The sequence below is a fragment of the Gobio gobio genome (genome assembly GCF_949357685.1).
Source record: "Gobio gobio genome assembly, chromosome: 7".
NCBI lineage: Eukaryota > Metazoa > Chordata > Actinopteri > Cypriniformes > Gobionidae > Gobio > Gobio gobio.
The window spans coordinates 21,052,698-21,080,551 of NC_137103.1; the positions used below are offsets into that span (position 1 = coordinate 21,052,698).

At 38.4% G+C, this 27,854-nt stretch overlaps 2 protein-coding genes across 4 annotated transcripts in view; both read left to right on the plus strand.

The window, feature by feature from the left end:
- The window catches only part of gpr156 (G protein-coupled receptor 156), a 34,336-nt gene extending 28,144 nt beyond the window's left edge, over positions 1–6,192 (plus strand). The window contains exons 10-12 of one of the 2 annotated variants that reach the window (XR_013816846.1): positions 326–1,681; positions 1,808–2,274; positions 5,973–6,192. Coding sequence is in view for 1 of the 2 variants with exons in the window: in XM_079821164.1 (XP_079677290.1) it covers positions 326–1,651 (1,326 nt within the window). In the remaining variant the exon portion in view is untranslated. Of the gene's footprint in view, positions 1–325; positions 2,361–5,972 lie in introns of those variants that run through there. The other variant, XM_079821164.1, reaches the window with a different exon arrangement.
- A 4,573-nt stretch (positions 6,193–10,765) lies between these two features.
- Positions 10,766–27,854, plus strand: part of gsk3ba (glycogen synthase kinase 3 beta-a) — a 74,713-nt gene continuing 57,624 nt past the window's right edge. For both annotated transcript variants that reach the window (XM_079821000.1, XM_079821001.1), the window contains exon 1: positions 10,766–11,603. In XM_079821000.1, the coding sequence (XP_079677126.1) occupies positions 11,516–11,603 (88 nt within the window). In that variant the 5' untranslated portion in view covers positions 10,766–11,515. The remainder of the gene's footprint in view (positions 11,604–27,854) is intronic.

Consider the following 27,854-nt stretch of genomic DNA (forward strand, 5'->3'; position numbering starts at 1 on the left):
AGATAGATAGATAGATAGATAGATAGATAGATAGATAGATAGATAGATGTGGTTTAACACAGTGATTCCTGGTTTGGTTAAGTGTCTGATGGTGAATTCCAGTGTTGGGTGTGGACAGCAGTGTGTTTGCGTCACTACCCCACAAGTGAGGCGGGATCCTTTGTTTTACATTTCCTCTAGGCACCGCTTTATGATCTCACATCCTGCAAAATTGGCATCTATCCCACACACCTACTTAGTGAAGTGAGCCATTCTAGATAATGACCGTGATTAGGGTGATGAAGTTTTAACCCATTTTTTTTCCATGTTTCCCCCATATTTGCAGAAGAATGCCGTTATTGATAGCCTACAGGAACAAGTGAACAATGCCAAGGACAAGTTGCTCAGACTGATGACTGCTAGCCACCCCTTGGATGAGGGAGAAATGGACTCCTCCAACACTAACCTCAACTCCACCTCCACCCAAGCCACAGTTGTATCTCCTGATTCTCCAACCCTTCTTCTCAAGAAATACTCAGAAGTTGCTCCCACAGGAGCTCTCTCTCCACCTCCCTATGTACCTCCTCCACCGCTTCCCACTCATACTACCTCAAAGCAAACGTCCCATATAGGTTCAGTAGCTATAAATGTTCCTTCTTCTCCACCACTCATGAGGTCTCCACCTCCTAAAGTTGAGGTCCCTCAGGTTGTGAGTCTTAATGGAAACACAGAAGATGCAATTCCAGCCGTGAACAATACGAGAAACTCAGGTCTTGGAAGAGACATTTTGGAGAAGCCACTAGACGTGCCTTCGAAACAGGAAAAATTAGCACATGGTTCTCCTCCTTTGAGTCCTGCTCGGTGTAGTTCACCTCAGGTTGGGTCTCCAGAGCCATCAGCCTCCATGGAGATTCCAACCACCTCATCAGCAGGGCGTCAGGGTTTTGTAACCAATGAGCAGCTGGTGGAGATCTTGCAGGACCTGAGTGTGGATGCCATAAGCAGTTCTCTCAAATCGCCCGACCAGGCGCGGAGACCGTCCATCAAGCCAGATGATCTGAGCGTGGCTCTTTCTCCTCGATCTCCTCTACAGTTCTTTTTCCCCACCGTCTCACCCTATCTCATGCGTAAACGCAGACCTCCATTTCACTCCTCAAGAGGTGGACCTCCCCCTTACTATTTTCCAGGCTCTGTACCTCCAGGGCGCAGTAGGGCATCAGCACTACCGGACCATGAAAAGCTGAGGGATGATGACTCTAAAGCAAGTCCCACCAGCAACCCTCAAAGACATGACTTTTGGCGTGAGGGAAAGAGGAGAAAGAGGGATGAGAAATCAAAGACTAGGCGTGGCTGTAGACAGGACAGTTGGGAATGTTCGCCTCACAAAAGTTCTGTTGCTCCTTTCACGGGCCAGGTTCCTCAGCCTGCCTCCGCTGGGCTGATAGAGGGGGTTAAACACTCAGAGGAGCCATATGACTACTCAGACTCAGACTCCAGCAGCTCAGAGGACTACGGTTACTACCAGCGGCCCTACTGCGGGGCCTGTCATCACCCCTACGACTCCACAGACAGCCTCACCTCAGGGACCTCTGACAGCGAGGATGAGGACTTCTACCGCTCAACACATCCTGTCGTGAACTTTAAAGTCGACCTTAAACCAACCTTTGTCTGAACAGACTGCACATCGATTATTTATATATGGGTCAGTGATGTGATGCTCTTTTTGTTTTGTCTGAACAGTTATTCAGATATACACTACCTAGTTTGGAATAATTGCAATTTTAATGCTTTTGAAAGAAGTTTCTAATTAGCCGTGTTCCCACCGCAGGAACTTTCCCCAGGAACTAGGGACTTTCGACCGCAGGAACCGGGGTCTAAATAAAGTTCCGGGTAAAGATTTCCTCCTCAAAACGGGCCTGCCAGCGAGGTAGTACTTTTTCAAAGTTCTTGGGCACTGAACATGCTGATTGGTTGAGCTCATGCAGCATTTTATTTCAACCTAAAAGTCGGTTGCAGTCCACGCAGTAAGAGTTGTTTGCTATTCAAATCTACAATGGAGTTTAAAAAATGTGACAGATGGACCGACAACAAGCTTCAGGCTTTATTAAGTTTATTTGTGGGGGACGAAATCCAGTGGGAAAGTCACGTGCGGTCCTACGTCACTGGACTAATCTTCACGGTACTTTAGACCACGGTGGAAACGCAGACAGCAGCAGGTCGGGAGGGAAAAGAGTTCCTAGGACAAATTGTTCCGGGTAATTTTGGTGGAAACGGCTATTCTCACCAAGGCTGCAGGTATTTGATCAAAAATACAGTATAGCGTTTTTAAATATTATTACAATTCATTTTATATATACAGTATGTTAGTGCTGTCAATTGATAAAAAAATTAACTAATTACAATTTTTCTGTAATTAATCGTGACAACAAAAAATATTTGTTGTAATGACGGCTTTTTATGAATGAAGGCCAGTATCACTGATACTAATACTGCTACCTATGTCTCTATTAGGGCTGCGCAATATATCGAAATATCGCAAATGTACTTATCGTGATATGCATATCGCAAGGGCACGCAATATCTGAATGATTTTAATAGGCTACTTCAACATTATGAAAAGTATATGTTTTAGGTCGACGCATATAGCAGAGAATAGACTGGGCACACGACTGTTACTTATGTGACTTGCTTGACGTTAAAAAGAGTTATTAAACACAATAACTTGCGAAAAACAACCCCTTGCAGTCTCGTGCTGTCTGACACACACACCGAAATGTGCGCACAAGCCATTCTTTTTTCGTGTCTTGTTACACACTCGAACTGTCAATGCTTTCTTTTCCCAGAACCGATGCTTTCTTTTCCCAGAAAGAATGTGATACAACAACACAAATGATATCATTCTGTTTTTAAATATATATTTTTTTAATATAATTGAAATTGATTTTACACACTTAAAGCAATATCGTATCGCATATCGAATATCGCATTATTTAACAAGGATATCGCATATCGCATTTTTCATCAATATCGCACAGCCCTAGGATTTTTTTTAAATTAATGATAGGCATTCAGATTTACAGTGTAATTGAAATCTATATCAATTTCAACATTTATTAGGCTTTAAAAAATTACAACTTTTTTTTAAGTTCACTTAAATGAAATCTTCACATAAACCCATTATAATAAATGTCACATTTACCTGTGGCCTTCACCTGTCTAACAGGTAGGAAATAGACAGAAATTGAAGTCTGCACTGCATAAATAATAAATTAAATATAGATTAATCTAAGTAAAGCTACAAGTTACCTTGGTTCTTTGAATAACATTATTGACAGACCGCATTAGTCGCTGCAGTCACTTTAAGATCTGACGCTGCCGAGAATGACGCGGATCTGACACGCATCTCATTTTTTCACAACTCTTTAAGTTCATTTAAGGCATTATTTAACTCATTTAAGACTGCTTTTATTAGAATACTCGACAAAACGGGCAATTTGGCAAAATTTCTGTCTGTTATTTTTTCTTCAAGCGTGAAAGAGAACTCTATACTGGTGCACGGCTTTCTGTGCGTCGTGTGTGTGAGGACACTCACAGAGAGCCTAAATGGTTTAAAAGCATTCGCATTTATAAGAGCGTGATCATAATGTAACGCTAGCCCAAGGATGACAGAAAAATTGTATAAATTTTTTCAGTTTAATGTGTTAAAAATATTTAACGCAATTAACGCAGCATCCGTTTGTTCCTGTCATCCATGGGCTAGCGTTACATTATCATGCTCCTATTCATGCAAATACTTTTAAACCATTTATGCACAACAAAAGAGAACACAGTGCTGTACTGCCGCGCATTTGTGAATCTCCTGTCTGTGACACACACGACTCGTACACACAGAAAGCAGCTTCAGACAGTTCTTGAATGGAGAACAACACAAAATGCTAGTTTTATTATCATCGCAAGTACAGCCTTAAAAGAGTTAAATTAAGTCTTAAAATGAACATAAAGAGGTGTGAGAAAATGGGATGTGTGTCAGATCATGTGCGACAGGTCTTAAAGTGACAGCAGCCTAATAAACCTGCTGCTGTCTGTCATTAATGTTAATCAAAGAACCAAATACAGAGAATCACTCACTGCTCTTGACTGAATAACTTTTGTAGCTTTAATAAGGATTAATCTATTTAATTTATAATTTATGCAGTGCAGACTTGAAGTGTTTTATTACTTTGTTCACTTAACTAATAAATGTTACAATGTATAGCTTCAATTATACTGTAATACTGAATGCTATAATGGCTAAAATTTAGGAAAAAAACAGTTCCCATTCAGTCTGTCAATTCCAATGCCACGCATTCGTCCGTCTCCGACGTGGCGTTTCTGTTCCCTCCTTCAGGGAACGAGGGTTACATACATAACTGAGACATTTCATAGAGACATCAGTAGCAGTTTTGGTATCTGTGTTACAGGCCTTCTTTCATAAAAAGATGCCATTTAACATTGTCTTTATGTTGGTTCTACATTAAAATTGTAAAATTATTACAATATAAAATATATTTAAAACTTTAATCTTAGGTGTGATTATTCACGATTAATTACAGAAAAATGTGTGATTAATTAGTTACTTTTTTTAAATGGATTGACAGCACTAATATTAAAATGTAATTTATTCCCATGATGGCAAAGCTGAATTTTTATCAGCCATTACTCCAGACGTTAGTGTGAGCACCAAAACATCATATTAGAAAGATTTCTGAAAGATCATGTGACACTGGAGACTGGAGTAGTGATGCTGAAAATTCAGCTTTGCCATCACGGGAATAAATTACATTTTAGAAATATATTCAAATAGAAAACAGTTATTGTAAATTGTAATAATATTTCACATTATTACTGTATTTTTTTTACTGTTATTGCGTAATTATTCCAAACTTTTGACTAGTGTACATTAAAAATGCACTTCATGCACACTTGAATACACCTTTTTTATTATGGACATGTTTTATTTAAAACTTAGATGTTTAATACAATTTTTTGATGTTGCTTAAAGTAAAAAATATCTCTGTTATATAATAATAAAAGTCTCATAATGGCTGAATTCTGTGGACAAAAAAAAGTAATAAAGTAGTTATAATTAAGTGGTTTAATTTATTTAATTTTTTTTACAAAATCATAAAAACAGTAAATGTTTTGAAATGATTGACATATTTAAAACATGGCAATAGTCAAATGGAATAACCAACCAAATATTTATTTTAATGAAATCAATGATTTGAAAAATCCAAATTATTAACATTTGAAAAACTGTTTAAAGTCATATTTTATTCATTTACTTGATGGTCAAACCACTTTTAGAGTTTTAGGATCACAAAAGCTATTATGAAATGGGAAATACTGGATCAAAAAGTAATATGGCATGGTGATCTTGCTTACATATTCTCTCATTAGCATAACTAAATAAATATGAGCCATTTTTTTTGTGAGCCAAGAGCCAATTCCGGTGTAAAGAAAAAATTGGTTTACACCTTTTTCTTCAAGAAAGCTATATCCATATCCGCCATATATTTCAATAATTCAAATGTAATTGAAAAATGATGACTGATTTTTACAATCCTATTTACATTCATTCGAATGGAAGCACTGTGCAAAACCTAAAAGAGAGATTAGATAAGAAGGAATATGCAAATATTGTCCAAAAAGGAAAGAGTTAAAAAAAAATCAGCTGTGAAGTTAGCTTTTAGTGCGTAGACTGTGTTTTAGTGCGTTATGTGACGTAGTGCCTTGATCATTTTAAGTTGCTCTTACAGTTCAATAGACTATCAATTACATCATGCGATATTAAAAAAGCTTTATTTTATGCTACATAAAACATTCCATAGTCATTGCTTTGAAGATGCATTTTGTAAATACTGGTTTGAATGCAAGACGTCTGTCTCTTTCAGAATGCTTTACAACATATTTATTTTTGATGTGTCTTTTTGGTGTGTTTCATTCTTTTATAGGTGTTTATCTCCTTATTTATCTAATTTAACCTTTAAGGAGCAGGAAATGTGACTGAAGAACCTGAGCTGCATCTAATGTTATTTGTCCAAACAGTGTTTTTTTTTTTTTTTTTTACTGGATTATTTTGCATATATTGCATTTGTGTAAATACTTAAGTGTGTGTGTGAATGTGTTTATGTGTCTTGTAAACATGTTTTCTTTATTAAATTCAATTTATTGAAACACTCTTAGTAATCAATGAGCATCTACAAACAAAAACATGAACATGATCGTGAATGTAACGTATTAGATGTGTGTACAACTGTATCTCTGTGCAAACACATATACACAATTGCCCCAGGAAGTATTTGCATTAAGGCAAAAAGGAAAACGTTGCTTGCATTACTTGCATCACTTGTTCTATTGCAGATGTAGGGCTATTTGTGAAACATCATTGTAAAATGTACTCAAAGCAACACGATCACATCACAGAAAAGAGTGGCAGCAGAAAAGAAGCCCAGATATTGTGAAATACTCTGCATTACACACCGGATGTACAGTACACTGGTTACAAATGGAACATGAACTAGATCTAAACCACAATAATGTTGTTGGTGGGGGAAAGGAGAATCTGCCCGTCTACGAAACGTAAATAAGCAATTATGCTGTGTTATGTAAACCCACTGCAGGAATGTGCAAACGTTTTTAGCTGAAATGTCATCCCTTGATTTGGAAATTTATACTTATAAAAAGTGGTGTCAAATGAACAGAATGTCCAAAAACTTTACTAGCCGTCCGATTCAAAAAGTACACAACAAAAAAAGGGAAAGAGAACTTCTTTAACACAACACTTTGTGTTCACAATTATTGTTAGTATGTCACAGGTCAAAGAATACACAAGTGGAAGGACAATGACACCATGGCAAGTTAGTTGTTCATCAAATGTAATGTGTACGATGAAAGTAATAATATAGTTATGTGCCTTCATATGAGCGATACTTCCAGGACAAATTCATGGTGACACATTTCAACAGTGATGGTCCATCAATTTAGTCAGTTTCATAATCTGGCTTCCAGTAATTGATCTGCATATGTAATCAGATTCCAAAAATAACTTGTAATTATCTTGAAAGAGGCCACAGCCACCAGGTAATACTGTTTCCACTAAAGGGTGTACATGGTCTGCAACAATGCTTAGGTAGTGGTACGTGTCAAAGCAACATCCACATGGATGGCAGGACCCAAAGTTTCCCAGGAAAAGATTGCCCAAAGCACCACACTGCACTGCCTCCACCAGCTTGCCTTCTTCTTCCCATAGTGCATCCTGCTGGTGCCATGTGTTCCCCGGGTAAGCAGCACCAAGCGGCAACCCCCCTCAGTTTCTCTTGAAGCCAATACAGAAGTGACTTAAACTGCAATTAATCGACTGGCCACTAGAGACAGGCTCCAGAAGGGAGCAGAATCTCATTGAGCCCCATGTTAACTATTGAACTTTACAGCAGAAAAAAACTTGTCTACAGCCTGGTACAAATTGTGGATTTGGTCTATACGGCTAATTTTGCCCTTCATGACAACTGTGAGGGGGGTGAATTTTGTATAACTCATTCGTTTACATTATATAAAGCCTTAAAGTTCTGCATAATTAAGGGCATGGCCTCTTCCTGTGCACAGCCATTTATCTGCTGTCTGTTAGTCATCGTGTCACCTCAGCTCCACCCACATCCCGCCTATTTGCCCATTTTCTGCTGCCAAGATGGCAACGGCCAGCTCGTCCCTACTTTACGCTTCAAAACTGCTCTTCAGAATCCTATAGGTGACGTCACGGACACTACGTCCATATTTTTTTACAGTCTATGAAACGCACCCGGCCATCCATGTGAAAAGAAAACATGATTCACCAGACCACCTTCTTCCATTGCTCCGTGGTCCAGTTCTGATGCTCACATGCCCACTGTTGGCGTTTTTGGTGGTGGACAGGGGTCAGCATGGGCACCCTGACTGGTCTGCGGCTATGCAGCCCCATACTCAACAAACTGCGATGCACTGTGTATTCTGACACCTTTCTATCAGAACCAGCATTAACTTCTAGAGCAATTTGAGTAGTTCAGTAGCTCGTCTGTTCAATCGGACCACACGAGCCAGCCTTTGCTCCCCACATGCATCAATGAGCCTTGGCCGCCCATGACCCTGTCTCTGGTTCACCACTGTTCCTTCCTTGGAGCACTTTTGATAGATACTGGCCACTGCAGACTGGGAACACCCCACATTTGGCCTTTGTCAAACTTGCTCAAATCCTCACGCTTGCCCATTTTTCCTGCTTCTAACACATCATCTTTGAGGACAAAATGTTCACTTGCTGCCTAATATATCCCACCCACTAACAGGTGCCGTGATGAAGAGATAATCAGTGTTATTCACTTCACCTGTCAGTGGACATAATGTTATGCCTGATCGGTGTACGTTCAGAGGGTTTTGTGGAATTGCACACACAGACCAGCCACTATAGTCACTGAAAACTGAGACCCACACAGCAATTGATCACTGATTTACAGAAATCGTTTCACTTTTAACAAGTGTTTTCTTAACATTGCAACATTATATCTAATCAACTGACGAACACATTCATGATTAGTTGAATTATCACTTTTAGCAATGTATTACTGTCTTTGGAAGGCTTTTGACTCTCAAAAACATTATTGTCATGTCATTTTACATGCATTCCACAACTTTTTTGTATAAATATATACCTAATATATTAACTTGAACTACCACATGAGATTTTAAGTTAATAAGTTAGGTCAATAATAAAATTAAGTCAATAATATTTCATCGATAACATTAAGCTGGTTTTCTGATATCGGTTAATGGTCACATGACATGCAGGTACACAAATAAAATATATATTTTCACCTTTTTTAGTATGCATTTAATTTAGAATTATTTAAATTAAAATGTATTTATTTTAAAATTATTTATTTAAATGTTCAAATTGTATGATTGAATTACTAAATAAATACACTGCAGTTCCATCATGAACTAAACACTGACGTAATGTAATATTTAATGCACTTATTTTATATATATATTTTCTTTCTCTTTGTATTCCTATATCAATATGGTATAAGATTATCCTACTCAAATCAATGTGATAAACGAGATAGGTCAAAAGTAATCAAAAAGTAGTCCGATTATATTACTGTACCCTAAATGTGTAATGTAATGGATTACATTACTAATTACAATTGTGTCATGCAACTTGCAATCAGTAACCGGCTACAATTTGTGTGTGATATACCCAGCACTGCTGGCTTCTCATTAAGCTTTAAAAACTGCCCCACATCTGTCATTAGGTCAGACGCAATGTTCCACATTTACAAAGTGTTCTATCAACATGAAAATGGAACTCCTTAATGTATTTTTTTTTTTTTAGTAAATTAAAGCTAAAAAAATTTACAAAAAATAAAATAAAAAAAATACTAAAACGTAGAATAAATTTAAAATGGAAATATAATAATAAAATAAATAATATAATAGTATATAAATAATATTAAAATAAAACTATTTTATTTGATATTTAAAAATTCATGCATCACAGGGTTAAATTATTTTTAGTGGATGTTGTCGTTTTTGTCCTGACCTCAAATTGGCAGTTTATTAAGACAAACGATAGGCATTTCTTCATTGTTTTGAAGAATCCTAATTGACATTCTTCTTCCAGACGAATACAATCTGAGTTATATTAAAAAAGTCCAGGCTAATCCAAGCTTTAGAATTGCAGTAATAGTTGCTCTGTTTTTGAAGTCCATAAAAAATGCATCTGTCCATCAAATAACATGCTCCACGCGGCTCTGGGGTGTTAATAAAGGCCTTCTGAAGCGAATCAATGCGTTTGTGTAAGAAAAATATCCATATTTAAAACTTTATCAAGCAGATTTCCAGCTGATCGCCTTCGGCTATTCGATAGACAGATGTATTTTTTATGGACTTCAAAAACAGAGCAACTATTACTACCATTACAATGCTTGGATTAGCCAGAATTTTTTTTATATAACTCAGATTTTATTCGTCTGAAAGAAGAATGTCATATACACCCTTTAAGTTGACACCCTCATATATTAGCACTCATCCCCTTACTGAACAATAGCTAATTGTATCTTTTTGATTTAAGTTATCACTTTTAAAAATGTAAGTGGTTGAGCTTGACAAGAGCATTTTCTATTCTATAGGCTACCCTTTTACTAAAATACTTTCTTATATTAGAACACGTCTGTTAGTTTTAGAGGTCAAAAGGGCACAAGACCCATGACATTACTCTGACGCTCTAATTACATAACTATCATTTAAAACATTGTGGATGTGATTTGTAAATTACACTGTAGCAACAATGGCAAAGCATCAGAACAGAATAGATCACAGGAGCTCAGCTGACTAGCAACAGTGCGGCTTGGTTACTTTTGCGCCTTTGATGCTTCTTCAGGATTGGGCTGTTTCTTTTCCTCGGGTCCGCTTATTGGATGATTTTACAATCAGTCTTTCCACGCGCCCGCCCACTTTCCGCGCGTCTTCCATGGCTGCAGAACACTGACAGATTGGCAAATTACACCATGTGTTCCGCGGACACAAGCATTCGATTGGCGGAGGAACTCGCCGTCGCTCCGCCCATCTGCCAAGAAAGGCGTTGGATTGGCTGGATCCGACCTCCCCAGGCCTTCCAGCGCGTTCACATTTTCCGATTCTTGACGCGCGATGTGGCGTAACCCCGTCTGTGCTCCCGTTCAACTCCATTGCCACTATTGCGCACACAACGTAGTTTACGTGAATCGGTCGGAGTGACAAAGAGAACGAGCACAGACCGACGGAGAAGAAATAAAAAAGGAAATTTCTGAATTACCGTGGGGATTCTGATCACCGTTCCCTTTAGGAACCGCACTTTTGGCTCGTTTATTGAACTACCCGCGTGTGTATTGGATTTCTTATTTCGCCATCCGTGTGCATGGAGTTAAGTGGGTCGGAACGGCCGAGGATATCAGTCTTGAAATTGGGCAATTGGAAAATTCTCATTCGTTTCGTCGGTTAGAGCAAGGAAGCCGCCATGGCTGGTGCTACTGGATCGTTGAGTCTCCACCTCAGTATATGAAAAATACTGCATGGTGATGAAAAAACACTCCAGTTTCTCAGCGATTTGAGGGTTTATTAGACACGGACTATGCTCTTTGTGTAAATCTCTGTTCCAGTCAGAGAGAGGGAGAGAGACGGGGATCGGTGGGGTTCGAGGGAAACTGGGAAAAGGCCAATTTCATGAGCACCTTCATTCATGATCGAATTTATCTGAGGTTTCATCGCGGAAGATAATAGTAGAAGTCAACGAAAAAACGGTCCCGTGGAAAATGTTCTGAAAGCGAGACGGTTGAGAGCTCACTGAAGAAAAACCCCGGACAGTCGCCCATTTTTCCCCTTAATATTTAAGTGGGAGATAAACTGGTTCCCGTGGGTCGAAACGGATTCGTTCAAGACAAACAAGCGTATATTACTCTGAGAGACGCGTGGGATTTCGGATTGGAAAATGTCCGGTCGGCCTAGAACCACCTCCTTCGCCGAAAGCTGCAAGCCCGTGCCGCAGCCGTCGGCGTTCGGCAGCATGAAAGTCAGCAGTAAGTATCATTCTCGGACACCGGCGAATCTGCTTTTAGTGCTTTGTGCTGCTGTTGCCCTTACTTGCTCGCTTAAATACTCGAGAATGGCGCATCTGGGCACACCGACCGAGTCAGGCACATGAGCTGAGATTTGAGTGCCTTCAAGTGTCACCTTTGGGTGAAATATTACGTGCCCCATTTTAAATCTGTCAGCGTGCTTTATCCCACAGCTGAACATATGCCAGGGCCCTGCCATGGGTTAGATGGGCTTTGCTGGCACTGATTCAGTCAGGTTTGTGGCGGGTGAACTTTTTCTGTGCGTTTATTATAAAGAAGGTCTTGGCATTACAGGAAACTGAATCAGTGCTGAATCAGCCTGAGATGAACACATCAAAATGCAATCTGTCTTTCATGGGCTTTAGTTAGTCATCTGACACTATCGATCGATCTATCTATCTATCTATCTATCTATCTATCTATCTATCTATCTATCTATCTATCTATCTATCTATCTATCTATCTATCTATCTATCTATCTATCTATCTATCTATCTATCTATCTATCTATCTATCTATCAACCTACCTACTCCTACCTACCTCTACCTCTCTACCCATCTATAATCCAATATATATAATCCAATATTCATAATAGATGTTTTTGTTGCTAAAACGTTTTTCAACCTGCTACATTTTGTTTCTATGACTTATTTTTCAATTACTATTGAGTTATCTAATAATGACTAGTATCTTTTTTCAATTTCGATAGTTTCTATTTAATTAGATATTTATTACATACTAGTACTTATGCCTTTGTGTTCTTTGTAACAAATTGTAAATTTGGTCACAGTATTAAATATTTGGCTCCGACATTCCAGTTGTTGCTGGCACCCAGCTTTATTAGTATGTGTTATACTTGTATCTGTTTATGAGACTCAACTATCACATATGTTGTGATATGACTTGTCAGAATTGCTGCTTTATAGTATAATTTTAATCTTACTTATAAGTGCAAAGAAAATAAAAAAAGTCTATTCAAATTAGTATTATAAAAGCTAGAAAATATACTAGATTTAAATAGTTACAAAAAATAGGGGGTTTACAATATGACATTTTAAAAACCATTGGGAATTCGTAATTCTCTACACCAATTTCGATATCACAGCAAAAAACGAAACTACGGCTAGCCTAATTGATACGTAAAAGTAAATAAGAAACTAATTACGAGCGATAGGACAAAAATAGTTACTAGTCATTATTAGATTACTTTCTAGTATTACAAAAAAGTACTGGTAACATAAAAATAGATGCTAGTTAGTTTAAAAGAGTAAGTGTTGAAATGGCTTGTTCTATGACCCTTACCTTTACCTTTTTAGAATGGTCCATACATTTCACCCCATTAGCTACAGCAAGCTGTGATCCATCTTTGAAAGGCCATATAGACACAACTTTGTAACAACAAAAAAAATCACGTGTCGTGTGTTAATTACGATAATGTTTTTTTAAAGAGCATTTATTTAGCTGTTCAGACTCAGCTCACTTAGATCCATTACCGTCCTTGTTTGAACTTTATATTTGACCTAAAACTACACTCTTGACCCAAAAATATTCACAAGCAGGAATCATCAGTAACCTATAAATAGCTATTTTTAGTTTATCTCAACAGCCATTGCAACCTTAATATGATGGATGCTGTTGTTGTGGTACTACAGCTGTGCCATCTGTTTCCAGACAGATGTCTTTTTGTCCCCTCTTCTGTCATATTAATAGAGATAGGAATGTGCCCATTCAGAATTGTTTTCTCAGACTTCAAAGCTATATGTGCAGCCTTACTTTTTTTTGTTAATTCCCGGTGACAATAGTGAGTTATTTTATGATATAATGTTGTATTGTTCAATTCAAGTAAACATGGTCAAAATTGACCCCATTCACTTTCTAAATTCATGCTCCTGATCTTATTTTGAAAAGAGTCATTTGGTAAATATTATTCCATATTCCATTTGTCTTGGCAGTCTTTTATCAAAATTGAATTATGCGCTATGCCAGTAAAACATCTTTACCCCTCGGTTGATGTCCCTCCCCTCAAACCACCTGGCTTTATTCTAGTATGTAGTGCCTACTTTTCTTGATCCAATCAATTCCCGATGGATAAAATCAAGTTATGTTCTGCATTTTATGTGTGAAGAATATCCTGCTTCACTTGGTGTAAAAAAAAAAATTATGCAAAAATTGTTGTGAACAGCATTTGACTCTGAATTTAAAGTGCCCCTATTATGTTATTTTAAAGGTTCCTAATTTTGTTTTTGGAGGTCTCCTATAATAGATTTTCATGTATCCAAGGTTAAAATACACTTTAATTTTCTCATAACAATCTCACTAACCCCTCTTTTTCAAGAGCCTACTCTTCTCTGATTGGTCAGACAGCCCAGTCCGTCGTGGTTGGTCTACCGCTGACAGCACATGTCGGACACAAAACGCCTATTACCATTTCTGAATTTCAGCTCTGGAGGCTTCCTCAGTGCTTGATACACAGTGAACAGCAATGATGGCATCTTTATCAATTCCAGCGCTGGTCCTCATCCTTTTGATATGCATGCAAAGTGGATTTGCAGGGTGGGTCAAAGTAGACATTGATCTTTAAAACTTTGCAGACCATTTACATTCACGAATAGCTATATTACGGTAATATTCGGAAATGCATAATAGGGGCACTTTAAGGGATGGAATCAAAGAATCTTATAAAGTTCAAGGAACAAATCTAGCCAGACTTTCAGCACATGCTTTTTCATTTTGCCTTTGTCGTCTTTATTTTTCATTCTCATTCCGGGCTACACATGTATTTCGTCTGAGATGTTTAAGAAGATCTTTATTCACCCAGTTGATCAGATTTGTGCTTCCAATAATCTGAGGTAATATTTTTTGCTGCCCAAAGCTCCGTCCAGCAGCAAAACACTGTCTCTTTCTCCCTCTGTGGATTCGGTAAGGCGGGTGTCACCTTTCACCCCTCTCCATTATCATCTGCCTCTGTCAGCTTCTGTGGAAGTGTGGAAGCTTTCCTGCACCCTCAGCACAACTCCTTGTATCTTTGCATGTGCACATCCATACCTTCTTTTGCAATCACAAGTAGCTTTCAACAGTAACTGATGAGCTGAAGGCCCATGTTTTCTTAAACAACTTTGCCAAATATTGCTCATTTTCTCAGCATATAAAAATGAATTGAGAGATAAATGGACTTAAAAACCCCATTCTTGTCCATGTCTGTTAGCTTTATACACACTAGGCTGTTCAATTTCTGGCTTTTTTACAGTTAAAAGTTCCTTGTTATGGTTAGCATGAGAATAATCCTTCTACTATCACCTGCGTAAGATCAGCTGTTGGTTATTATAAAAAAGAACAAGCCTTTTTGATTTGCCTTTTTATATCCTTACTTGCTGTTTCAAAAGGAAATAGCACTGTAAAGAAAATTGTGTATGTCAAACCTTTTAATGGGTCTGTAAAGAGAAGAATTATAACCCTTACATTTTGCGTATTGACTTCATTCTTACATTGTAAGTTAACTCTAATGGGCGCAGAAATACAGTACCTTGAAAATTTGGTTGTGTGAAAATGGAAATAATGTGGATTTTACAAATTAAATAGAAATTCTAAATGAGGTTTTCCATAATCAGATGTTGAAGACAAAGACTTGACATCTCAAAATGAGTTCAATTTGACTGAACTCACTTGATTGGTACTGAACTGTACTTTGTACTTTAGACCATTTACCGATCATACTGTATTTGTTTTTTGACATTTGCATTCTCTTGGTAGAGCTGAGACTGTAAGGCACAGTTACTTCCTGTTGATGGTTTCATAAGATCGAGAGACAAAGTATCCTGTGATGTTTGAGACAAAGGCAAAGTTAATCATGTAAGCTGTGCCTGTGAGAACTTTTGTGGCTTCTCCGAATGTATGGCGTGCTATCGAAGGGAACTACAGTAAACTTCCTGGAGCACACTGTCAATCAACCGAAAATAGCGCATTTCACTGGTTTACTCCCTCGGAGGAACAAAGAACTAACATTAGATTCAGCATAAGTGCTCCATACATTGTGACGTGAGCTCAACAATGTACATGAATTTCCTGTTGAAACATTATAGGTAGGGCTGTATGATTAATTGTAAAGTAATTGAAACCAAAATTCAACCAACATAATTTTCTCACGTCGGTTATTTAGTATTTTTAATCCTCTTAATACTTTCCCGTGTGTAGTTAGCCTAAGTGACTCCGCCCCGTCCAGTCACATCAAGTGCAGTTAGCAGGCACACGGAAAGATTCAGGAGCAGTTTTCTTTGTTTTTTTATCCAATCTGGATGCTCATTATTGCTAGGGCAGTGCATGTTTTACACAGTTTATTTTACAGGTAAGTTAATCGCAGTTCTCATATGCGCTGATACACGCACACACAGACGGCGCACAAGCCCCGAAGCGAGATAACTTTCGCTTGCGTCCTCACGAAAGTCTGTCAATTAAATGTAGGCTTGCCAGTTTGAACATTCAAGCGATTTTACACCAATTTACAACAATATGGAAAACATCGCCCGTTCAGTGCTCGCAAGCTTTTTTTCTGTGAGACAGAGAGCCGAGTCGTGTCTCTAACAATGCGTGAGCCCTGAAGCCAGATCACTTTTACTTGCGTCTTCACAAAAGTTTGTCAATTGTATATTTTAAGGCTTGCCAGTTTGAACATTGTAGCGATTTTAGACCATCGGATGTGTGTCATTATTTTGAACTAATGCGCTGATGCATTGTGAGACACAAAAACTCATACAGACAGCTCGCACATCATGTGAAGATCGCGAGCACAGAAAAACATTTAGGGACGCAGAAACTCATTGTCAAAGCTGTGCTGTGATTCATTACTATAGTAGCTTTGAAACTCAACAGTTATAGCATAGATTTGTCTACTTTTGAAGTAACTACTATAAATCCCATACTGTAAAAAAGCCTTCATTCTGATTAAGAGTGAGGCCAATTCTGCTATACAGATAAATATTTTAATGTTATGTGTGATAACAGATACATGGATTATTGTAAAATTCTATACTATTTTTTCTAAGTAAATAAAAAATAATAATACTTAACCTCTTAACTGTCACCCCCCCTTTTTGAGAATACACATGAAAATGCACGATCCAAACTTAAAGGGGTGTAATTCTACATCACTTCCATCACAAAACGGTCACCAAATATGGAACCTTGAGACTCGGACCTTTCTGACGAAAAGTGTTTTGTCAAGATTAGAAAAGATTTTGATTATAAAGCAGTTAAAATAAATGTTGTAATATGAAACATGACACCGCCCACTAGGGGAGGAGCCTGCTAGAAGAATTTAAAGTACCATTTCCATCCATGGTAACGCAACGTCCAATTTCAAAACGGTTTTCACAGGATGAATTTTGAGTTCGTAAACTTTAGAATGATACCTAATTTATGATAATTACTAAAATATATGATACGAAAAAAAGGCGATCAAAAAAAGAGTGCCAGGTGTCCCGCCAGCAGGACGGGACAGTTAAATCATTCAAATTCTACAAGTGAATTTAGAAATAACCATGTTTGATAAGGGGTTTTCAGGCACAATGTAATTTGAGTTTATCACTGAGTCGACTTTATCTGGGTGGTCTGAAATGAAATTGCAAAATACCTTGCAAATTACTCCATGAAACCTGGAGGCTATAGAAATTCATCTCAGCTGTTCCTTGTACACTGGATTTCGGTTAAGGTATTGGTCCTTGTTGCATTTTTCTTTCTTGTAAATTACTACACTCCGATTCATTCTCACAGTTGAACTAATTCCCAAAAGTATAACTTGCGGATCAGTCTCTGCAGGATTTTTTAAGATTGAGTGAGTTCCCTCTTGGTGAATTCTGTTGAGCGTATCAGGAGAGCGAGTCAAAAAATACCAGGCTCCCACAGGACCGTTTTACAGACTGCTCAAAGGCAAAGACGGGAAAATGCTGAGTGTAAATGCTACATTATAGATATGCAGTCTCACTCTCTTATACAGTAATCCATTCGTCTGATCTTTTATTTAGTCCTTCTGTTAAGTTATCCTGTTTTTGGCAACAACATACTACTCGTGCTGTTATTAGCCTTCCTATTTAAGTTAGTGGCTCAACCTAACATATTAGCAGGTGCTGTTGCAGATCCATGTTCTTTGATTTCTTGTTGGGTCTTATCTGAGGAAAGTCTATTGATGTGTGACGTTGTCACCTTAGTAACAGATATTAGAGGGAATACCATTCAGCAGAGATCTCCAGGACGAGAAAAGCCAGACGCCACATGCCAGCAATGATGTCGTCATACATCTGCTGTCAGTCTCAACAGGCGTGCTCCAACAGGTTTTAAACTGGGTTTCTGTTTGGACAGATACACTGAAACCAAATGAATCGTTCATTGACAATAAATTATGCTGGAAGAAGGAAACCCATGAGTCAGATATTACCTAGGGAGAGGAAGAGGGTGTGTTCTTCAAAAAGATGGACGTGGCAGTACTTTAGGCCGATGACATGTTAGGATATATTTCAAGGTAGGTTCAGACCAGTACCTACACTTCAATATCTCAAGAGTTATATGCCTTTCTGCACACCCACAGAAGACTTTGCTGACAGAATGACTTCTTCATATTTGAATTTCCACTGAGGCCACCTCTTTGCAAAACTTGGTACGTGTTGTGCTCTTGCACATGAAGAGATTTGCTCACGGCTTGTCTCGTTTACAAGCGTGCACACGTGTGTGACTTGGCAGTTGATCTGAGGAGACTGCATTAGTGGACGGCCGTAGCAGCTGGTTCTGAAGTGGGACGTGTGATTCTTCAGACCGCCTCCCCAACCCCCTCTTCTCAGTTTGTTTTCCGGAAAAAGGCAGCTGTCCAGGGACAATGACTCCTTGTTTAGCATTTAAAAGCCAGCACACCGACCATATTCTTGTGTAAATGGACACAACATTAATTTTTGCTGCATAAAATCGAGCGTTTGGTAATTGTCTCTTTTTCTTTTTTTTTTTCTTCAGATAAACCCCATGGTCTAACCAAGCAACCATTGTAGTGAAGTTTTTTTTTCTTTCTAAAATGTTCAATGTAAGAACTAAAGAAAGAATGACCACCCATACAACATACAAAGTAGTAAAGAGCAGTATTTAAGTAATTACAATTTTACTAAGACTTTGAAATATATGTACCACATGGAAACATCCTGAAACATTTGTGTGTGATAGAACAAATGAACCACTAGCCCCTCACCAAGTACAACATGTTCCTGGATCAACATCTTTGTTGATCCTGGAACAACATTCCAATCAGCCAATCAGATTTGAGGGACAGTTTACAGTTTATCTCAAGTTTAGGCTTACAACCAGGGTTAGGTGCTTCTACATCAGTGTTGTTCAGCTATCATTTCCTTCTGATTTTAGGGATAAGTTATGGGTAGGGGACTAGGGGTAGGGTTAGGACTACATTTCTGGACAGGAATATTGTTCCAGGATCAACAAAGATGTTGATACAGGAAAATGTCTGCCAGAACCGATTTACTGGTAAATTACCAGTAAGAGATCATGTGTGAACAGGACATTTTAAAAAATACCAGTAAATCGGTTCTGGCAATTTACCAGTTTGAGAAGTTGTAACATTAACAGTAAATTACCATTATGATGCTGTGAGTGAACAAAGAAAGAGGATTACTGGTAAATCAGAATGCGCTGAGGTAAGAAGTCTGGTTTGGGCCAATCATAAATGCTAATGGAGATGACGTGATTACTCCACGCTGTTTACAGGAAGCTCTGCTGCTTTTTAATAGTCTTTTTATGCAAGTATATGCTAAATGGACATCTTTGACCATTGTGCCACATCTTGCTGCTTTTTCAGTGTATTTCGCTTGAGACCCTGTCTTCTTTTCCATTCATCAGTGCTGCGGCTCTGAAGTTGGATACTATTATACGTCTGTCACTCAGAAGACACATTTTCTTTGTCAAATTGAACAGAAACTAAAGCGATTCTCCTCATGTGGGCGAATAAAGACAACGGCACAGCGTTTAAAGATAATTTCTGATGTCTGGCATCACAGAATTTACTGGTATTTTGGTGCTGATGTGTGAATGATCTTTTAACGGTAAAAAGCCAGAACGCTGTTGCTTGTGTGAACAGCATATTTGTGTATTTACCGGTAAAACTGGTGATTTTACGGGAATTTACTGGGTTTACTGTGTGAAAGGGGCTATTGATTCATTGAAGCCATAAGTTTGAAAGTTGTTATTGCCACTCAGAAATGCTTTAAAAAAATCTCTGTTGCCAAATGAATCTAATGATGTTCTTTAAGAAAAATAGTGGGCCAAAAACAGACTGTTAAAATAATTGCAAATGTATATTGTTAATATTCAAAATATCTGTACATTTAGTATAGCTGCAATTTCAGCTTTACTCCACAAATGTGCTCTTTTAGACAAAGTTCCAGCCACCTGCTAAGGATCAAAGCCTTTCAGGCAAAATCTTCGTCCAGGGGCCCCTCGCCGCTTTCCTATACCATGAGTACAGAGAGAGTTGGGGGATGGGAGCTGAGAAGAAAAAGGGGAAGAGGGAGCCATAAGCAGCTCCAGGGTGTGGCTCACTAAGCTGTACATATATAGTATGTACTCTAAATTGATTATTCTCTACACCCGTTCTCTTTACACGTTCTTTTCAATATATTAACAATGTTTAAAAATAGCATTCAAGCTCGAAATGGTAGCTTTTCTTATATAACATATTTTGTGAGATAAAAGGTAGTGCAAGTGATAAAATAGCGAGATTTGAATGTCAATGATATAGGTCATGTGATGCAACAGTACTGTGCACTTTTGTCAGAGACATGTTTGACTGTTGATGACCAGATAGCTTTCATTTCCAGGCAGTTGAATGCTCTCACTGATAAGACCATGAAGAGAACATGTTTTAAGTAAAAAAAAAAACTGCTTTAGTGTGTATTGTGTGCAGATATTATGTAATATTACCTCATAACTATGCATTTACTGAAAGACCTATTAGCAAGAGATTTGACAGACAGATATACAATAATTGGGTGATGCTAAACTTGATGCATAATTTATTGCTCTTGAGCATTTTAATAGCAACAGAACTCATTTGTATTCAGTTCTGACCCAGCTGAGAAGTTATGTTGTTTTTAGTTCAACCTCTTTCAGTGTTTGTTGAACACTACGATTCCTGCTTGAACTATAGATAATAAGAAGAAATTATACAAAAATGAATCCCAGTTCAACACTTACAGTATTCAATAGCCGCCAGACCTCAAAGTTATGGTGTTCTTTGGTCATTTTTGACCGAAAAATGTAACATTGAAACATGGTAAATGTTTTGGCTCTTGCTATGTGAACACATATGCACACATACATACTCGGTTTTGCTATCTTTGTGGGGACTTAATGATTTTTATACTCTACAAACTGTATATTCTTTCCCTTAACCCTAAACCTACCCATCACAGAGAACTTTCAGCATTTTTACATTAAAAAAAACAGCATAATTTAGTATGTTTATTAATCAATTTCCCTCCTTGGGACCGCTGGCTGGTCCCCACAATGTCGGTGATCTTAGGTTTCACTATCCCTGTGGGGACATGCCATCCATGTGGATGTTACTTTGACACGTACCACCTACCTAAGCATTGTTACAGACCATGTACACCCTTTCATGGAAACGGTATTCCCTGGTGGCTGTGGCTCTTTCAGCAGGATAATACGCCCTGCCACAAAGCAAAAATGGTTTTGGAATGGTTTGAGGAAAACAACGAGTTTGAGGTGTTGACTTGGCCTCCAAATTCCCCAGACCTCAATCCAGTCGAGCATCTGTGGGATGTGCTGAACAAACAAGTGCGATCCTGCTGCTAACATCTTGGTGCCAGCACACCTTCAGGGCTCTAGTGGAGTCCATGCCTTGACGGGTCAAGGCTGATTTGGCAGCAAAAGGGGGACCAAACCAATATTAGGAAGGTGGTCCTAATATTATTCCTGATCGGTAGTGTAAATCTCCATTTTTGTTTTTCATGAAACAAAGCAAATGATATAGGATTGGAATGACATGTTTATCAGTAGAAAATAGCAGCTTCAGAGAAGGTCTGCTATCTGCAATAAGAGTGTAGTATGTGTTTGATCCCAACTATATCGTCAGAGATGACACTAATGTATGCCACACATGAATGGGTGTGATGGAACAGAATTGGCAGAGATTTGAATGCACTGAGAGCAAGTTACTATGCCAGGGACCTGTCATTGAATTTGCTGGTAAGATAAAGTCTTTGTGCAAGTCAAGGTTTTTAGTAATGTTGACTGTCATGCAAAGATGAAACGGCTCCTACTGCTGCCTGGAGATTAAAAGGGACGTCAGGAAATGATCTGATATTGATCATAGATTTCTGGTTAAAGAGAAGTGAGATGTTTTTTCTCATCATTTATGTTCTTATCACTGATGTTTTAGGCTTATCACAGAATGTGTTTCCCAAATGTCAATAAAGTGTGAGTGCTTCAGGGCTCCATGGAGGAATGAAATCATAGAGCAACATCTGTTGTCTTTAGAAACCTAATTATTGCATAGATTGCCTGTCCAAAGTCAATAACTTTCTGCAAAATGCAGTTTTAAATGCCTCAGTGAAGCAGGTTAGTGTCTTAGGTTTTGCTAGCTTTACATCTGGCTTATGGCTTTTTTTGTAACTGGTCATAGTTTTTAACTGTGGGGTTTCCTGAGAAGTGCCATTTCAGTGATGTCTGCTTGATCTCAGTAGCTACACAGGAAGCGCTCGGATGTATACGTCTGTTGTCCTTTTAGCCTTTGTTATCTCTGTACACACCATAACTCTTCACGTTTGACATGAGGTCATAGGGACATCCTCATGTTTAGCTGAGCTACCTCTTCTCATTGCCCTAAATGTGTTGGGGATGTTAAAATGGAGGGTAGGAAGTTTTGTCTCGCTGAGATGGACCAGTTGATAAAATCTGCATTTCCAGCACAGATTTTCTGCTGCAACCCAAATTATGGGCCAGTACATTCCACACATTTTCTCTTTCTCTCTCTCACTTCCCCCACCCACAATTCCCTGAATGACTTGAAAACCTTGGTACCCATTTTGAGATCTTTGCAATTTCCTTTGTAAAAAGAAAAAAAAAAGACTTGCGGTTGAAAATGTTTTTCTCTTATAAAACACTGGACAGGCATAAAAAGATGAATGGAAAAACAAGGAATAAATGAATAGATGCAACAGTGATTGTCTCTTTCACTTGTTGTGAATTGTACATGTGTAGTTCTTAAATATATGTAATACTGTACATGATGACAACTTTTATCATTGGTTTGGTGAGTTTAAAGTGAAAGTTCACCTAACATTCAATGCTGATAGCAACACTTGGATGAATATGTAAATACTGTATGTGCTGTGCGCTTTCCTCTCAATTACAAAATAAAACAACAGGCATTTTTGTAAATAAAGCATAAGATAAGCTTCTGATCATCATAGCGAATATGTTTGCACAAGCTCTGCATTTCGTCACTCTAGTAAAGTCACGTCGCGTTTATTTATGTAGCACTTTATACAATAGATTGCTTAAAATCTAGCAACCTTACCGTATTAAACATCGAATGTCAGAGTCTCGTTTCATCAGAAGTACAACTTAATTGTCTACTTTAAAGCAGGATATAATCTATATAATCTGACTCTGAGCTCCATGGAGTGAAACAGGCCTAATTAACTTTTACATTCTACATTTTGGAACATTAAGCATTGCAGATGTCAATGTTTCCATTACCAACAGCACTCTAATTTTAATCGCTTAAATCATTCATCATTTCACCATTAACTGAGGTGCTCAGTTTTTGTGCCAGATAAATACTGCTCTAATTGTACAAATAAATTATATCATCTGAATCATCTGCTAGTTATGTATTTCTAAAGAGAGGCTATCACATGCCTACATACTTTCAATGAAGTTAGCTACTTTTTGTTTGTTGCCTGTATTAAATCTGACTCTTTTTCAAAAAACGTAGCTTGACTACATTCTTAAAATAAAGTTTTTTTTTATTGGCATCTATGATTCCATGAAGAACTTTTTTATATTCATGGAACCTGCACAAAATGTTCTTTTATAGTGGAAAAATATGTTTTCGAATATTAAAAGTTCTTCTATGGCATCACTGGAAAAAAACAACAACAACCTTTTAGCTTAATGAAATACAGTTAGAAATGTAGCTTCTCCAAAGTGTCCTAATGGTAAGAACATTTTATGATGTTTGCCTGCAGAACAGGTCTTGAGTTAGACCTCTTATTCCTGAGGTACAGCAGTGTGATACTTTATCTGTCTTATTAAAAGGGCAGAGTCTGCGTTCCACTTACCTGATCATTTCCATTCTGACATGTTTCTCTATCTGCTCACGGATGATTTATACACACGCACACACATACACACTCCGGCCGGGATAAAAAGGTGATTCTACTGTTAAGTTTATCATGCTTGAAGCAGTGTTTAGTTATGCTTGACAAAAATTCAGATTGAGTTGCCAATCAAAGCTGCACTTCTTCCAGAAGTTTATTTTTTATTTCTTTACTCACATGCACACACTCTCTCTCAGATGCACAACACTAGCATACAGAGTGACACTGTTAAGGCATTACATACTCCGTAAGAACAGAGAAAAAAGTTCTCGCTCCTAGGGCTGCGAGAACAAAATTATGTAATTTTGTTCTCGCTGCCCTGGTTTGGGAGTTCTCGCAGCTTGTTCTCGACACATCATCTGAGCAGAACTTTTTTCTTTTGTCGGTGTCCGAGAACTATTGTGTGATTGGTCCGAAATTTAAAGTGGGTGGGGTTAATGTGGGGAAACGGAAATGTTTGGCACCTGCTTTTCTCGTGAAGTATGGAATGGCCAGAACTAACTTTGTTTTCTCAAGGTGGCAAGAACAAGAACAAACTAGCTTTGCATTGCAAATATGATATTACAGTAGCTTTAACGTTTTAGGTAACTTCTGTAAATATTTCAGAATCAAGTAATTTGTCTGTTCACAATAACACAATAACCAATCGGGTAGCTTGTTCCTTGGTGCTAGCAACTCTGAAGTCATGTGTTCGATTTACAGGGAACACGAGAACTAGTAAAATGTGTACTTTGTTTGCATGCAACATGAGTTGCTTTGGATAAAAGTGTCTGAAGAATGATTTTATTTTTAATTTACAGTTATGTTGAGCAAGATTTTGGGCCAATGAGGTTTCACTGTGGGCGGGGCCCAGTAAGATTTTTCCTTGTGCATCAAGCAAGCATGTTAGATCTTTTATTTACCATTGATTAGCAGTATGTGTGTTGATCAATGTTGATAAAAGCCTAAATTAAATCTGTTCATTTTATAAAGTGATTGTGTCTCTTAGGAAGACTTGGAGTAAACTGCCTGATCCATATGAATTACGTTTATGATCTCTTTATGAAGTTTGAACCATGAAAGCTTTGGTTAACTGGACCTTCTGTAGAGGCACAGAAATCTCTCAGGTTTTCTCTCAGGTTTTTACTCATCTCTCTGAAGATGAGTAAAAGTCTTATGGATTTGGAATAACATGAGAGTGAGTAATTGATGACTTTTGGCTGAACTAACCCTTTAAGTGTTTTTGGTTAACACTAGAAGTTTAATGCTTGATGTTTAGATCAAACCTTAATCAAAATGACTGATTATATAAATACAGCCAAAACTGCCTTAAAAACTGCAATGATATTTCTCCCCTTTAACTCTGATTACAGGTTCTGCTGTTTTTAGTTTTTTATGGTAATTTTGGCTTGTGGAAGTAGTGGAGTGTCTACTGGACCTCTTCCCTGAACCGCTGCAGTTTCCTGTCTCATTCTTATGTGCCTTTGTCTTGTGTCATGTGTGGATATGTGACCATTGGATGACCCTGGTAGCTAAGATAGCCAATTTTAATTGTGTAGTGTGTGTGGGGAGGTTTACGTGAGTGAGCAAGAAAGAGAGAAGAAAGAGATTGGAATTCAAGAATAATCTTCTAGTATCTGGACAGACAGGGTGGCCAGAGGTTTGATTACTGTGTGTGCGTGCGGTTTATACCGATAGTTGTCACGCACAGTCTGGAGCATGGGAGTAGTGAGTGGGTACAGATCAAAGTTTTGCGTGCTTTTCTGTGTGTGTTTGTGTTGTATCCCGCTGGTTCTCTGTGTGTCATTGCCCCACAGCTAGACACCGGTTCACTGTTAAACATCAACCAAAAATCTCACATCAGAGCAAAGCCATGAAGGGCCCTTCACACATACAGTGCCCCCTTAGCGACAACGCAATCGGAAGTCATCGATTTTCAACGACGGTTGCAGATTTTAGGCGATATGAGTGGAAGGGTGTCCTGCGATTATGAGCAAGTTGAGAAAAGTGTAATTTTACGCAGCCGAGCAGTGATTTTCCTGTAGTTCATGTAGTACAACATTGTGTTAGCAACACCATGGTCATTGGATTGATTCCTAGTGAATGCATGAACTAATAAAATGTACCTTAAATCTAATGCAAGTCACTTTTGATAAATGATTTGATGCATTGACTGTGATGGCACGTTTACACAGTTATTAACATCGTAAATCTAGCAAAGATTTTTTATAATTTCATACTTTGGGCCCTATCATACACCCGGGCGAAATGCAATGCCAGGCACGACGCAAGTGTTTTTTGCTAGTTTCAGCCCGACGTAGTTATCATTTTCACGTCCAGTGCACCGTTGTTTAAAAAGCAAATGCACTCGTGCCCATCTGTTCGCACATGGTCGCTGGTCTGTAAACGAGCTTTGTTCAGGTGCTTTGTTGGCACGTTGCTATTTTGAGGCAACTGAAAACGACATTGACCAACAAAAACCTGGTCTAAAGTCAATAGCGCAGTATTTTTTGTGTTATAATATATTGTTTTATATATAATTGTGTTAAAAATAAAAGGATTCCTCTCTGGAGAAGCGTTCAGTCTTTCCGCTCGCAAATTCCGCTATGTAAATAGCGAATCCGCCATGGTGCAATTGTAACTGGCTTTTAAAGGGAATGAGAGATGAGACTCTGGCTGCGTCCGAAATCGCATACTATGTGAGTAGGTACTACATTTGAATTTGAACGAACTTCCCGACTGTTAAAAAAGTACGTTATATATAGTATGAATGAATGTAGTATGAAAGTAATCCGGACGTACTACATCCGTCATGTTGTTATTATTATGTGACCTACCAGCGTCTGTTGCGTCCCATCACCTCCATTCATAAATCCTCTCCTGTGGCCTCATGGGATAGTAAAGTGTCCATCGTATGCACACTTCAGAATCTCGCCGGAAGTATTAGGTCATCCGGTTACTTTTCGCCTACTGTTTTTCGAATACTATGAATTCAGACATAATACTCTGTTGGTGTACTTTTTTTCACATACTATACACTCACCTAAAGGACTATTAGGAACTCCATACTAATGCTGTGTTTGACCCCCTTTCGCCTTCAGAACTGCCTTAATTCTACGTGGCAATGATTCAACAAGGTGCTAAAAGCATTCTTTAGAAATGTTGGCCCATATTGATAGGATAGCATCTTGCAGTTGATGGAGATTTGTGGGATGCACATCCAGGGCACGAAGCTCCCGTTCCACCACATCCCAAAGATGCTCTATTGGGTTGTGATCTGGTGACTGTGGGGGCCATTTTAGTACAGTGAACTCATTGCCATGTTCAAGAAACCAATTTGAAATGATTCGAGCTTTGTGACATCGTGGATTATCCTGCTGGAAGTAGCCATCAGAGGATGGGTACATGGTGGTCATAAAGGAATGGACATGGTCAGAAACAATGCTCTGGTAGGCCGTGGCATTTAAACGATTCCCAATTGGCACTAAGGGGCCTAAAGTGTGCCAAGAAAACATCCCCCACACCATTACACCACAACCACCAGCCTGCACAGTGGTAACAAGGCATGATGGATCCATGTTCTCATTCTGTTTACGCCAAATTCTGACTCTACCATCTGAATGTCTCAACAGAAATCGAGACTCATCAGACCAGGCAACATTTTTCCAGTCTTCAACTGTCCAATTTTGGTGAGCTCGTGCAAATTGTAGCCTCTGTGTGTTGTGGCTTCACAAATGCTTTGTTGCATACCTCGGTTGTAGCGAGTGGTTATTTCAGTCAAAGTTGCTCTTCTATCAGCTTGAATCAGTCGGCCCATTCTCCTCTGACCTCTAGCATCAACAA